The 14,839-nt window shown below is 35.1% G+C and overlaps 1 protein-coding gene across 1 annotated transcript; it reads right to left on the reverse strand.

Moving 5' to 3' along the window:
• Positions 1 to 11,380: 11,380 nt before the first annotated feature.
• On the reverse strand, positions 11,381 to 13,916 carry lye (lymphocyte antigen-6, epidermis). Its single transcript, XM_073858010.1, has 3 exons — positions 13,738 to 13,916; positions 12,533 to 12,645; positions 11,381 to 11,903 (listed from the first exon to the last, which is right to left on the reverse strand). Exons 1-3 carry the CDS (start codon positions 13,788 to 13,790, stop codon positions 11,689 to 11,691), a joined length of 381 nt encoding a protein of 126 aa, XP_073714111.1. The 5' UTR covers positions 13,791 to 13,916; the 3' UTR covers positions 11,381 to 11,688.
• Between the last annotated feature and the right edge of the window lie 923 nt (positions 13,917 to 14,839).

The following is a 14,839-nucleotide window of genomic DNA, read 5'->3' on the forward strand; positions in this document are numbered from 1 at the left end:
CGCTGCGTCCACCCTCACTGCTGAAAGGGTTTGGGGGCTTTCAAATCGGACACAAGAAACGCAAGCAAGGTCCAACCCCAAAGTACACTTACAAATCAAGTTCACATACATGAAGGTTTCTTATGAAAACATTTTAATTATTATTTAGATAAAATAAATGTAATACAGCCACACAACAAACTTATGAAAATATTTTAATCGTTATTTGCATGATAATTGTTAAACGCTGCCACACAAAATAAATAAAAACTATCACCACAATGCTCACCACAATGATTTCCCTTATCTCATGTATTAATATTTTTTATTGTAACAATTTATGATTTAATGATTTCCCTTATCTTATATTTTTTATTGTAACAATTTATGATTTGCAAAAATAACTGTTGCATCTGTGTAGATTAGATAAGCAATGCGCGTTGTGCACGCTATACATTATGGTCAAGCATGCGCCCTTAAAATAGCATAATGAACCACGCGCAACGCGCCACTGACTTTAGACTAGTTTTTTTTGGTTAGTAGCGCAATTGTTTTTTGAAACTGCAAAATAGCATAAGAGATGGTTTGCGCCGGAGCACGCCTCCTTTTTTGCGCTGAACCGCCCAGGGAGCGCAAGTTCATTCCCTAGTTTGCCGACGTGCGTCTGTGGTGGGAAAAACCCGCTGTGCGCCAGTGCAATATACGAAATGATACATGCGTCACTGACAAAGTCAATTGCGCTGGGTGCAAGATAGGGCCCTAAATGTCATATGTGGTGTTTCTATTGTTTTCGTGTGGTAGTATTATTTAATTACCTGTCAGAAACATTTATAACTCAAATCATGGTTATACAAATATTGAAAAAAATTATGAAAAAATATATATAACTTTTCATTAGGGTCCGTCTGTTCAGTTATAAAGTGATCAATTCAATTAAAAGTAATACAACTATAATAAATTATCCGAAGGTTTTGTCCATTCAGTTAAATACGAACACCTGATAGCAATAAACGTCTGCCCCCTGGAGCAGCGCTTTCTCGCGAATGCGCACGTCCGTTTCGCGACTGTTGCGTCATCACGTGATTCATTTCAAACACTGAGACGCGCGTTCTGGATAACGGAATTTCTCTTCAGGCGAGAGGTTACTGTGGTAGATTCTGAGGTAAGATTCCCTAAATTCTTGGTTAATTTATTGAAATTAATTTACAGTGATGTTAATTCAGTTGTTAGTATAATTTGATATGACTAATATATGGTAAACTTTAATGTTATCTGTTGATTTGGTGTAGCTCGAGCGCTGGCAGTTTGACCGTTTCACGAGCTCGTGGCGGAGCCTGTATTTCACTATGAGTAGTGATCTTAATTTACTTGTCTTCACCTTGAACATTTTAAAAGATATATAATTATTATATGATAAGAAAAATACAGCTACAGTGTAGTAATATTACATTTAAAGAGGACATCTTAGCACTTCTCATATTGTCTTTATAGGATGAAATGCTTCATTGTTTTTCTCACTTCATTAAGTCCCTTTGGATAAAAGTGTATGCAACTAAGTACCAAAGTTTTACTTAAATACTTTAAAAATTGTTATCCTGCAATGAAAGATATCACTACATTTAAGACTTTATTTTAGTTGGGCATCAAGTAATTGGAACTAAAGATAAATCAAGGTTAAAATAAAAACATTCCTTTTAATATTAGTATAGATACTTTGATTAATTGTGATTTTAAGTTTTGTTAAGACAACCATCATTTTTTACTGTTAGCATTTTGATTATGTACTTTTTCACAGATGCTTATACACTTTTCAACAAAATCCTGTGGTAAATACTACACAAATATGAAAGTAATACCACAAGAATATTACAGGAATACTGCAAGAATATTATATAACAGAATCCTGTGGTAATTACCGCATAAATTTGAAAGTAATACCACACAATCCCACAAGAATACTGCAGGAATATTACATTAAAACAAAATGCTATGGTAAATACTATAGAAATATGAAAGTAATGCCATAAGAATATTACAGACGCTACAACAAAATTCTGTGGTAAAGTGTCTCAAAAAACAACACAATACCTGTGGGAAATACTACAGAAATATGAAAGTAATAACACAAGAATATTACAGGAATACCGCAAGAATAGTATATAACAAAATCCTGTGGTAAATACTATAGAAATATGAAAGTAATACCATAAGAATATTACAGACGGTACAACAAAATCCTGTGGTAAAGTGTCCCAAAAAACAACATAATACCTGTGGTAAATAATACAGAAATATGAAAGTAATACCACAAGAATATTACAGGAATACTGCAAGAATATTATATTACAGAATCCTGTGGTAATTTCCGCAGAAATATGAAAGTAATACCACACAATCCCACAAGAATATTACATACTTTACAACAAAATCATGTGGTTAATACTACAGAATTATGAAATTAATATCACAAGATTACTGCAGGAATATTACAGACGTTACAACAAAATCCTGTGGTAAAGTGTCCCAAAAAAACAACACAATACCTGTGGTAAATACTACAGAAATATGAAAGTAATAACACAAGAATATTACAGGAATACTGCAGTAATCCTACATACTTGACAACAAAATCCTGTTGTAAATACCAGAGAAATATGAAATTAATACCACACAATCCCACAAGAATATTACACACTGTTAAACCTTACCAGGCTTTTTAGGAGTAAATTACTGGCAACACTGTTGCCAGCTAGTTACTGTACAGCATCTGTAATGGTGACTTACTGGCAACAGTGTTGCCAGTATAGTACTGTGTCTATGACACTACAGTGAATAACTGGCAACAGTGTTGCCAGTAATTTACTGTCTCTGTACCATTACGGTGTCTTACCGGCAACAGTGTTGCCAGTTTTATACTGTAGGTTAGGAATTACAGTTAATAACTGGCAGCAGTGATTTCAGTTAATTACTGTACAGTACCACATGCTTCAGGTATAGTACTGTATAGTATATAAAATGCTGTACTCATTGTGGTACTCTAAAACTTTTGAAAGATTCTTTTTTTATGTTACTTTATTAAAAAGGGAGAAAGAACCCCAAAATATTTAAACAAATACACTTTATAACTGTGGCAATAGATGTCAGGATCAGAGGACGAATGAACCCAATCGCAGACAAAGTCCGGGAAAACAGAAAACACTTTATTTACTAACATATAACAAAACCCACGAAGGTGTACACGACATGAAACACCGTAAGCAGATAGATAATACTAAACTTGACAAGATAACTTGGCTAGATAACCACATGAACACGAGAACAAAACAAAACACAAACCTGCCCAGAACTAAGGACACAATGACATTATATAGAAAAAATAAACAAGATAATGAGGGGGAACAGGTGATGGGAGAAAACCAATGATTACTAATAAGCAGGAGAACGAGGGGGCGGGGACAAGAGACAAGACACCGAAAGGCACATGACCCAATAAAAAAGGCCATGAACCTCCACATAGAGCAAGGATGGGTAACTTCGGTCCTGGAGGACCGGTGTCCTGCAGAGTTTTGCTCCAACTTGCCTCAGCACACCTGCTTAAAAGATTCCAGTATGCCTAGTAAGACCTTAATTGGCTGCTTCAGGTGTGTTTAATTATGGTTGGAGCTAAACTTTGCATGACCACTAGTGATGGGCAGTCCGGCTCTTTCCATTGATTCGGCTCTTTCGGCTCAAGCTCTGGCTCTACATTTTAGTGATGGCAGTCCGGCTCTTTTCATAGATTCGGCTCTTCTGGCTCGGCTCCCTTAGAAGAGCCGGCTCCCCTGCATGCGTCTGAAGATTCGGCTCTGCTCGTTCGCTACAAAGAATCAGCTCTTAGAGCCGCTCGTTCGCGAACGACCCATCACTAATGACCACGGCCCTTCAGGACCGAAGTTGCCCATCCCTGACATAGAGCATGGGACTGCCAGAACTCAAAACTGCCATCATAACTAGATATAAATACAAAACAAGACTCCTTGGCAGGATCCTGACAATAGATAAATACATAAAACAAGGAATCACAAAATTAAACTAAACAGAAGAAGTTTTCTGTAGAATTGGCAAAATAAGATAACAAAAAGCAATAATATAAACAAAGAACACTGCCACAGCATGACAGTTAAACCAAAACTAACAAAATCATACTCCAAAACAATGCAATCAAATAACAATCAGGTTATTTATTGGTATTTATTCCAAACCTGCAGTTATTCAACATAATTTAAATGATCTTCTTATATTCTTACAATTCAAGCATTAACAAAAATGTTTCATATAACACGAAGTATAAACCAGAAATTAAGCTCTGTTTTATGCATAGGCCCACTAAAGGGTTAATGATGCCACATGGTGACAGTAAAAATGACAAATTTTACCTTTTTGCTAAAGAAAAAACCACCATCAATCAAAAATGCATGATAATAAGGTGTCATGGCTTTGCAGTCAAAAAATGTTGCTATAATGGAAGTCAATGGGGCAAAAATGACCACAAACAATAAATGAGGAAGAAAAAAAATTTAATCTGATGCTGCACAAAACCTAAAAATTAATCAAAGCCAATGTTTTTTCTAATCGTTGAAATGCCCAAGACTGTGAAAAGGGTTTTTACAAAAAAATCCAGTCCAAAATCACGTTTTATATTGAAAATAAGTCATTTTGTGTTTTTTCCCAAATACTTTTTTGGGAAGTTCACTTATAAACTTTTAAAGAGGCAATTAAAGAGTTACAATCATGGAATTTTTGTAAATATTTGGTAATTTTGATCAGTATTGGGGTTGATTAACAGATTAATATTTTTTTATATTAATCTGATACATTTTTACAACTGTTTCATTTAGTGGCATTTTTTGGCCACGAACAACAGGAAAGGGCAGTGAATTTGAACAATGCACAAGGGTTAACGTTGATAGCAGATGCTAAAAACTTGCTAATCAGGAAGCTATTTGGAACCTTAACTTTATGTGTTTTAAAGACACTCACAAATATTTTAACAGTTTACTTACTAATTTTCAGCTTTAAAACATACAAATCCACTATTCTATTGTTCAACACAGCACGAGTAAACAAACAATCAAACAAGTTTATCAAGGCAAATTGGTGCCACCTGCACCTGTGTATGTGTGTATGTGTGTGTGCCAGTAATTTACCAGATAATATTACAGTTATTTTCCTTAATTGGTGCAAAGAGTAATTTACTGTAGTTTATTATTAGTGCAGCATAACTGCACCTCATATCACAGTAAAATACCTTTCACCGATGTTAAAGCTAAATACTGCCAATTTTACAGTTATTTACCCAGAAATCTACAGCAAGGGTTAACAGTGCATACTTTACAACAACATTCTGTGGTAAATGCTACAGAAATATGAAATGAATACCACACAATCCCACAAGAATACTGCAGGAATATTACAGACGTTCCTGTGGTAAAGTGTCCCAAAAAACAACACAATACCACACAATTACCACACAAGTTTTGATGTTTTATCACAGGATATACCACAGGATTACCACAGTACATTTTTGTAAGGGCTCTACAGGTCAATTCACACTGATCCAACAAACAGTCCGTTGGGTTAGTACTGTATAAAACCCCTGTTGGCAGTTGTTGGATCAAAGTAAATGAGACTTAAGAATGTTGGGGTTTGTTGGAGTTAGTTTGAGTTGGAGCAGTGTGAATTGGCCTTAAAGCTTGTTTACGATCACTTCAGATGACATGCAAAAATCTGATGGAGGGCAGGTAGTAAAAAACAGAATGGTGAGATGGAGGAAAGTTCATATTGTACTGGATTAGACACTTTTACAGAAAGGTATAAACTGAAATCATTGTTGGATTACTGATTTGAAATAGCTGTCTGCCATTGATGTGGTACAAGCAACCTTAAACTGTCAATATTTCCTTCTACTCCAGAAAACAAATAAAAGCAACGGAGGCATACAACTTTTGTGTTACCACAATGATTATTGTGTGGTTTTGGCCCAGGCCAATGGCATTCTTTTTCTGTCCCGTGGATTTATCTAGCAACAAACCTTCAATAGAACTATGCCTCTTTATGTTAGTATTGTTTATTTTAAGTTAACCACTCTTAAAGGCATGGATCATCGCAAAACATGTTAGAGTTTGTCAGCTTATTGCAATTGCATTGCAGGGTAAGTTATTAATCTTTCCGGTAACGCTTTAGTTTACAGCCCGAAAGTACTGCGTAAGTACAGCGAATTTACAGCGTATGTTTCTGTAATTATAGTATACTTATGAAGTACGTACGTACGTGTAATTATAAGGGAACAATGTATAATATTTGGGGAATAAAGGGGTAACAACCAGGAAAAATACAAATAATATATGCAGTAAAGTACTGTGTAAGTACAGCAAATTTACAGCGCATGTTTCTGTAATTATAGTATACGTACGTGTAATTATAATGGAACAATTTATAATATTTGTGGAACAAAGGGGTAACAACGAGGAAAAATACAAATAATATATGCAGTAAGTTGTCAGGAATGGTGGTGGAGAGACCCAAGCGCAGACAACTCGTAACTTAAAAGACATTTATTAAAACAGAAAAGCCCTTAAGGGAGCAAACAGAGACAAAACTTAAATTAACCATATATAACAGGAACCAAAAGACAGACACTGTTCACACAGGTAAACACAATGAACCAGCACAAGACATGAGACATAATGGCAATTAAATAGGGAAAACTAAACTAGGAAACAACAACAAACAGCTGGAGGGAATTAACTAATCAAGAATTAACAAGGAAACAGGAAGGTAAGGTTAAGACTAAAGACAGGAGAGCACGTGCACAAGACAAAATACAGGGATGTCAGGACCCTGTCACTAAAAACAAGACTAAACACACAAATGGCAGACAGGATCCTGACAGTAAGTATTTTATAACTAAGGGCTAACTATTTTAATATTACATGGTATGTATGGCTAATATGCTAAAAACGTGGGAAATTACAAATTATTTATACAGTAAGTAATTCATAACTTCGGACTAACGATTCAAATATTAGACCTACGTGATTTGGCGTAGGCTATACATACAAAACAATCTTATGTTTGAGAGTAATTTAGCGAGAACACACACATTCACTGAATTGGCTCGATCACACTCCTCTCCATATATAGCTGGTGAGTGGTGATCGCACTGGCGTCATACCATGGCTGCTTTCACATGGATTCTGCAAACTGTGGGTCTTCATTCAATCATAGTCATACACCACATATATTTTTGGAATAATATAGGTAGGCTATTAAACATTAAACATTATATATTTAGGCATAGGCTAAGTATTTTTTAACCACAGGTACATATTTTATCATTTCATGATGCATGATGATGGAGATTTCTAAACAACAAAACTTGAAATTCAGTTAATGTGTTTATGCTATTTATTAGTACGATACAATTTATTTAGAATTTTCAATAAAGGTTACTTACCTTAAGAAAGAAAGAGACTACAGGAATTTGTTGGGTCATCAAGCAAAATTAAAAATAGGCAAGGCAACTATGGTGAAAACAAAGCAAGCAAAACTAGAACTATTTCCTGTAGTTACTGTGTAAATATACCATTCTTTTGTGTTGTTACAGTCTAAGTCAAATTTTTTTACCCCCTTGTTTCACGTAGTTACAGAGTAAGTACATCATCTGCAGGCTGTAAATTAAAGTGGCACTTGTTACCCCCTTGTTTCACGTAGTTACATAGTAAAGATAACATCTGCGGTCTGTAAATTAAAGTTGTCATGACTCGGGAGGAGTGACAGGACGCAAACGCAAAGTTCAAAAATAAATAACATTTAATGACAAAAACACGAGGAATAACACGGTGGATACAGGGAACACAGGAACATCAATACAGGGAACAGACGAGGTAGCAATGACAATAATCCGGCACAGGCTGACAGAACAAAGGCGTATAAATACAAACACAATCAAACATACAACAGGTGTGGTGTGTTGGCGTAATGAGTCCATGAGAGTCCAGGTGAAACGGATAAGTGCAAAACACAAAACATGTCACAGACTAGCCGTGACAAAAGTGGTACTTGTTACCCCCTTGTTTCACGTAGTTAAAGAGTAAATACAACATCTGCGGGCTGTAAATTAAAGTGGCACTTGTTACCCCTTTGTTCCCAAAATATTATAAAATGTTCCCTTAAAATGACATGTATAAGTACACTATAATTACAGAAATGTATGCTGTAAATTTGCTGTACTTACATAGTACTTTACTGCATATATTATTTGTATTTTTCCTGGTTGTTACCCCTTTATTCCCCAAATATTATAAATTGTTCCCTTATAATTACATGAACGTTCTTCATAAGTAAACTATAATTACAGAAACATACGCTGTAAATACGCCTGTAAATGACGTTAATATCTACGTCACCCTTTGTTACCGCCTTTACTGACGTAAAAGCCACATGACAAGTGTCGGGCCACTCGCTTTTTTATGGTAAGTTTGTTCATCTGAACACTTAATTCTGTGCTGTGTCAACAAACCATCGTATTGGACTAATACTGTAACATCTATGACTAACAATTGCGTTTTGAACATAACATGAATCCTTACATAATGAAAAAAACGATGTCATCAAACACAACATTTATAAAACTTGATTACCTCATGTGTAACATGATTTCTTGTTCCCGTCTGATTGATGGCCATCAGCGTTTGAGTTAAAGACAACAAATCCCATCAGTCCACGCTGCTTCAGAGCATCATTAATCTGTGCCATTATTATTGATTTGATCTGGCGCCCTCTAGCGGCGCGGATTATACAAATTGCATCTTTAAATGTTAGTGTGGTGTTGCTAATATACTACCTGTAAAAAGATATCTTACATCTTAGTGGCATCTTTTATGAAACATGAGTAGAACGATTTTGTGTGAATCATTCGTAAAGTCATTCTGATGTAAATTTGAAGATTCATGAAAATGTTCATATTTTTTTAATGTTAGTTAGCATGAAAGAAATTTACACCTACTCCCTACCACGTGAAAAGGGTGCATAAAACTTTCAAATGCTTTGTGTTCTTTAAGACAAACTGAAAATATTGCATTTTGATGCACTATGTATCATAATGATATTTCATGTGTTCTTTTGCCGTGCCTTTTTTCATTATTTACTCCTTAACTCGTCACGGTCCTTTTTACACAGCCGTCCAATCACAGTAGAGGAGGGGCGTGGCAAACACTACTGTACATTGACCAGTAATTATACTGTACAACTAAATGCCCCAGCGCCCCCATTGACCAGCCACCACTGCTGGACAGTGTCCTTCAGGATGTTTTGGTAGATAGCAGAATTCATGTTTCCATTTATCATAGCAAGTCTTCCAGGTCCCGAAGCAGCAAAACAGCCCCAGAACACCACACAACCACCATCATATTTTACTGTTGTTATGATGTTCTTTTTCTGAAATGCTGTGTTACTTTAACGCCAGACGTAATGGGACACATACCTTCCAAAAGTTGAAAAGTTCAACTTTTGTCTAGTCAGTCCATGGAGTATTTTCGCAAAAGTCTTGGGGATCATCAAAATGTTTTCTGGCAAAACTGAGATGAGCCTTTATGTTCTTTTTGCTCAGCAGCGGTTTTCGTTTAGGTACTCTGCCATGCAGGCCAGTTTCTTTCTTATGGTAGAGTCATGAAAACTCCCCTTAAAGGGATAGTTCGGCCAAAAACTATATTAAACCCATGATTTACTCACCCCCAAGCTGTCCGAGTTGCATATGTCCATCGTTTTTCAGACAAACACATTTTCGGATATTTTAGAAAATATTTTAGATATTTCTGTTCATTAAATGTAATGTTGCGGGGTCCAGCAATAGTCCACGACCTTCAAGTCCAAAAAAGTGCATCCATCCTTCACAAATTAAATCCAAACGGCTCCAGGATGATAAACAAAGGTCTTCTGTGGGTAATCCGTGCGGTGTTGTTGTAGAAATATCCATATTTAAAATGTTATTAACTTTATAAACTAGCTTCCGGTAGCGCCGCCATCTTAGACTCAGTTGAGAGGATTAGCGTAGTGTACGCACTTTTCTTAGTGACGTATGACAAATTCGGGGGGCGGGGGACAGAGCAGCAACAGAGAAACCTCTGTACGCTGCGTAAGCTCTCATCCTGAATGCGCATCACTCCAAAATGGCGGCGCTACCGGAAGGTAGTTTATAAAGTTAATAACATTTTAAATATGGATATTTCTACAACAACACCGCACGGATTACCCACAGAAGACCTTTGTTTATCATCCTGGAGCCGTTTGGATTTAATTTGTGAAGGATGGATGCACTTTTTTGGACTTGAAGGTCGTGGACTATTGCTGGACCCCGCAACATTACATTTAATGAACAGAAATATCTAAAATATTTTCTAAAATATCCGAAAATGTGTTTGTCTGAAAAACGATGGACATATGCAACTCGGACAGCTTGGGGGTGAGTAAATCATGGGTTTAATATCGTTTTTGGCCGAACTATCCCTTTAACTGAGGCAAGTGAGGCCTGCAGTTCTTTGAATGTTGATGTGGGGTCTTTTGTGACCTTATGGATGAGTCGTTGTTGCATCCTATGGGGTAATTTTGTTTGATAATCTGAAACATTAAAGTGTGAAAAACATGCTAAAAAGCCTATAGATATTAAACATTTACATTTAATGATGCATATAGTTGCTATCAGTATTACAAAATACTTTTTTCAGCTTTCTGTTGAAGTGTTTGCAAATTTTTTATATAAAAAACATTGTATTAAAGAAATTAGAATAAAGTCATAGTTGACAGTCATCATTCAAAATATTTTTGTTCAGTATTTTTTATTTGTCTTTGTATAGTGGGTAAGTAGCTGTACATAATGTACTTAAAACTATTTTACTTATGTCTTAAACATTTATTTGTGAGGCAACCACTGAAGAAACATTCTTGTTTTAAATGTGCTTTATAAATAAAAGAACTAGAACAGATCGATGCTAAGCTTCACAGAATAACAAACACCAACATCAACTTTCGTTAACATCAAGTCAGCAATTTATTACTGAATCATTTAATGCTTCATGATTAAGGTAATAAAAAAGTTTTTGTTATAACGTTTTTGTACTGTAAACTTAATTAGAAATGTACGGAGCCTCTAAGGGGACATGGAACAAAAATTAAATTATGCCGGAAAAGAATGCAGCTGGACAGGGAGGCCTGAAGGCTGCCTTGTATACGCCCATGATGATGATGATTGACAGGCCTGAATGTTTAGGCTCCTCCCGAACCTACGTTTAGAACTGCATATGTTTGTATTCATCATTAGCTTTGAATTCATCGTGTTTGTGTTACTCAAAGACAAGACTGCATGCAGTTTTTCACTCTTTATTTTTACATTGTTTTAAAAGCATATAAAACTGTCACAGTTTTCTGTTTTTTTTACATTTATTATCCTTCATATTCTGAGGAGAGCAAAAACATAACTAGAAGTAAAGAGAAATATATTTAATATATATATTTATATATATGAAAACAATATATAAAAACAACATTTTGTAATAAGATTAGAAAAAGAATAAAATAAAATAACAGAATATCACTCGGCAGAGATTTCATCTTCATACATCAATTCTGCTTCATGAAGCTAACGTGAATATAGCGTGACAGAATACGTTGGTTTTATAACATGTAGTTGCCCCAGACTGCAGCCAGCAGGGCGGCGCTGAGAGCTGCGGTCATAGAGATTTGTGTGCTGCTTGCTCCATTGCACAGATCGACAGTACAGCAGGTTTTAGTGACGGTGTATCCCGCTCCCAGAATGCTTCCCTCTGTGTTGTTACAATTAGCAGTGCATCCACTCGTGGAAAGGCTCAAAAATCCAGTCACGTTAAACTCTGCAAAATATAATTCAACATCAGCAATTTGTTTTCTTTACAAAGTATGTTTTCTTCCTTTAAATGTATTCATTTGTTTGTGTCAGATTTTTATGGAAGCATATAGGTAGCAATTTTTCATTTAGAATGTAATATGCAATATAAAAATACAATATGTAAAATGGGAATGCATTTCTGTATTTACATTTATATTTGCCGTGCTGTACCTGCAGCTTAAAAGTTAAAGTTCAATAAATTGATTTACACTTGCCACTTCCTACAGCCTTTATTTTTAAACACAGTTTTTAATGCTTTAGAAGTTGCAAAATTAAAATGGAAATGTATTACTTGAACCGATCAGATGTGTTACACTTTAGCAAAATAATAATTTTAAATGTCATTTTTACCCAGTACATTTACATTTACGGGTTGGGCACTCAGGATTCAATTTTTATTTACGTAGTAGCAAAATAAATGCTTTCTGAGTAGACTACGCTGCGTCTGGAATCTCATGTGCTCATGTTGGAAACATGGCTTTTTAAATTGAAAATGGCTACCAATATGCTTCCATAGATTTTAGGTTTGCATTAACATGTAATTCTTAAAAGTAATGCTGTCTCAGAGAGTACTTTGTGTTCGGGTCACCTCACCTGCTTTGGCCGTGAAACAGCTGATGTCAGAGGCAGCACATGTCACTTCAGAGTTGAACAAGCATTTGCCTAAAATGCCAACTTTACACTGATTACATTTCAGGGCTTCGGATGAAGAAAAACAAAGAGAGAACATGAAACTTTAAAACATTTAAACATTGTGATGTGTACAATGTTACGCAAGCATCTCAGACAGTATGTTTATTAATTTTAATAATATGAATAATATGTCAAAATAATGCTTGCACTGAAGGGTATAAGTGTCTTATATACGTCTTAAGTGAATGTGAACAGTTGAGAAATAAAACACAAATGTAATTGAATGATTGATGAATGATTTCTGTAACTTTGATAGGACTTACAGAGTAAAGACTATGCAGAGTTATTTTACAATTGATCACTTTTATTTACTTTTTAAACCTGAAAACTAATGATAGACCAACCAGAAAAAAATCTATTGAAAACTGAAGCAATTTTTCCACCTTTGTATTTGTTTACATTAGTTAATGCATTATCTACATGAACTAATAATGAACGATGCTACAGCTTTTATTCATCTAAGTTTATGTTCATTTCAGAATGCATTAATGCATGTGTTAACATTAGTTAATGCGCAGGGAACTAACCTGAACAATTTTATTTACATTAATTAAATAAAAAAGTGGAATCATTGTAATAAAAGCAATATGAGCAAAATTAAAATATAATGATATACAGTAAGTGATCAGGGGTGTTCACCAAACTCGACAGCAAAAGAAAAAGACGTACTATATTGCGTTCATCTACAAAATATAAAAACAACAGCCGTTTTCACCCAAAGCCCATTGTGTTGATATAAACATAATTAATCAGAGACTGATGGAGAAATCTTTGATACACAAATCTTTTCCTTCACTAAAGTTCACATTACACTTCTTCATATCCTTATGAGACATGGCACTATACGCTACTAAATTAAATTAAATGATAAGTGCTTTTATGACTATGAAATGTATTATTAGTTGTTTAGTGAATGATTGGGATTATTGATGGAGTTTCTATATGGGCTGAACACCTGCTATCTGCTTTAAATAGATTAGCCTTTACACATTTAAACATATTTACAATTAGTTTTTGATTAATTCAGTAATCAAAATATACATATTAGTCAGTTCATTGTCCCCATGAGCTTTTATAAAATCTATTGAAATGTAGTAGACTTACATAAAGCGAAGAATCCGAGCACAGCAAAGAGTCCGATCACAACCCTGTTCATCATGTTGCCGATGTGAAAAACCCAAAGCAAACCAAAGCTCTTGATGGATCGTAAAACAGCAGTCGACTGAAACAACGGCCTGTAAGTGTGCAGATATATGATGATGATAAAGAGGGTGGGGTCTTCTGACAGATGGGAATCTCACAGCCACAGAGTGATTGACTATTTGAATGTGAAAAGGCAAAATCTGGTTTGGTCAGTTAGCCAATAAATACCTGTTACATTTCAGGTGTCACGACTGATAAATCACACCTTTTGGAGTCCACGGTTTCTATGCTCCACCTCCTTAAAATGCATCCTAATTACCTTGAAACATAAAATGCGGTTAGATCCAATTGTGGTTATACATCAAAGTATGTAAAATGGTTATTGTTTGAAAGCATTCGTATTCAACTTTATTAACCCTAAAAACCTAAAAATAATGTTTTCTACAGATATTTGAAGGAAATGATTGATAAGTATATCAATACTGAAATGATTGAAAGGCAGCGCTGAAGGGAAACTCACAATTTAGCCACTAAACTAAAACCTTTAAGCGCAATGTCCTGCTAATGCTTAAAGCTACATATCACCCACAGGAAATTTAAATTTTTCATCAATAACTCAACAAAATGATTAACACACCCATTGAGATGAACTGAACAGGGCTGTGATAACATACATCAGTGCATTAATGCCACACACACTAAGTGTCTATTAGCACTGATGATATTTGCATAAAGGATTTTAAGCTCAGATGCTTTATTTGTTTTTGTATGTGTCATTAGTAAGTAGTCTGTAAGCGTTTCTGACATTCTTTATCTCAGTCTTATGACAGTCACCTGTTATTCTGGTCACAGTAAACGCTAGTTTCCTCATACTGTACGTTATACCACTACATTGCTCACATCGCCTTTCTTTGATTCATTGACTTCATTTAGTCAGTTTAATTGAGGAAACCAATTGCTTTAGTTCATCCGAGTTCACAAACTTATATCATGTGTTAACCTTGTAGGCTATTCCTTATAATGAGTAATCGTTACTAACATCCACTTGTACAACTAGTCAAATAT

Source organism: Misgurnus anguillicaudatus, chromosome 20, assembly GCF_027580225.2.
Source record: "Misgurnus anguillicaudatus chromosome 20, ASM2758022v2, whole genome shotgun sequence".
Classification (NCBI taxonomy): domain Eukaryota; kingdom Metazoa; phylum Chordata; class Actinopteri; order Cypriniformes; family Cobitidae; genus Misgurnus; species Misgurnus anguillicaudatus.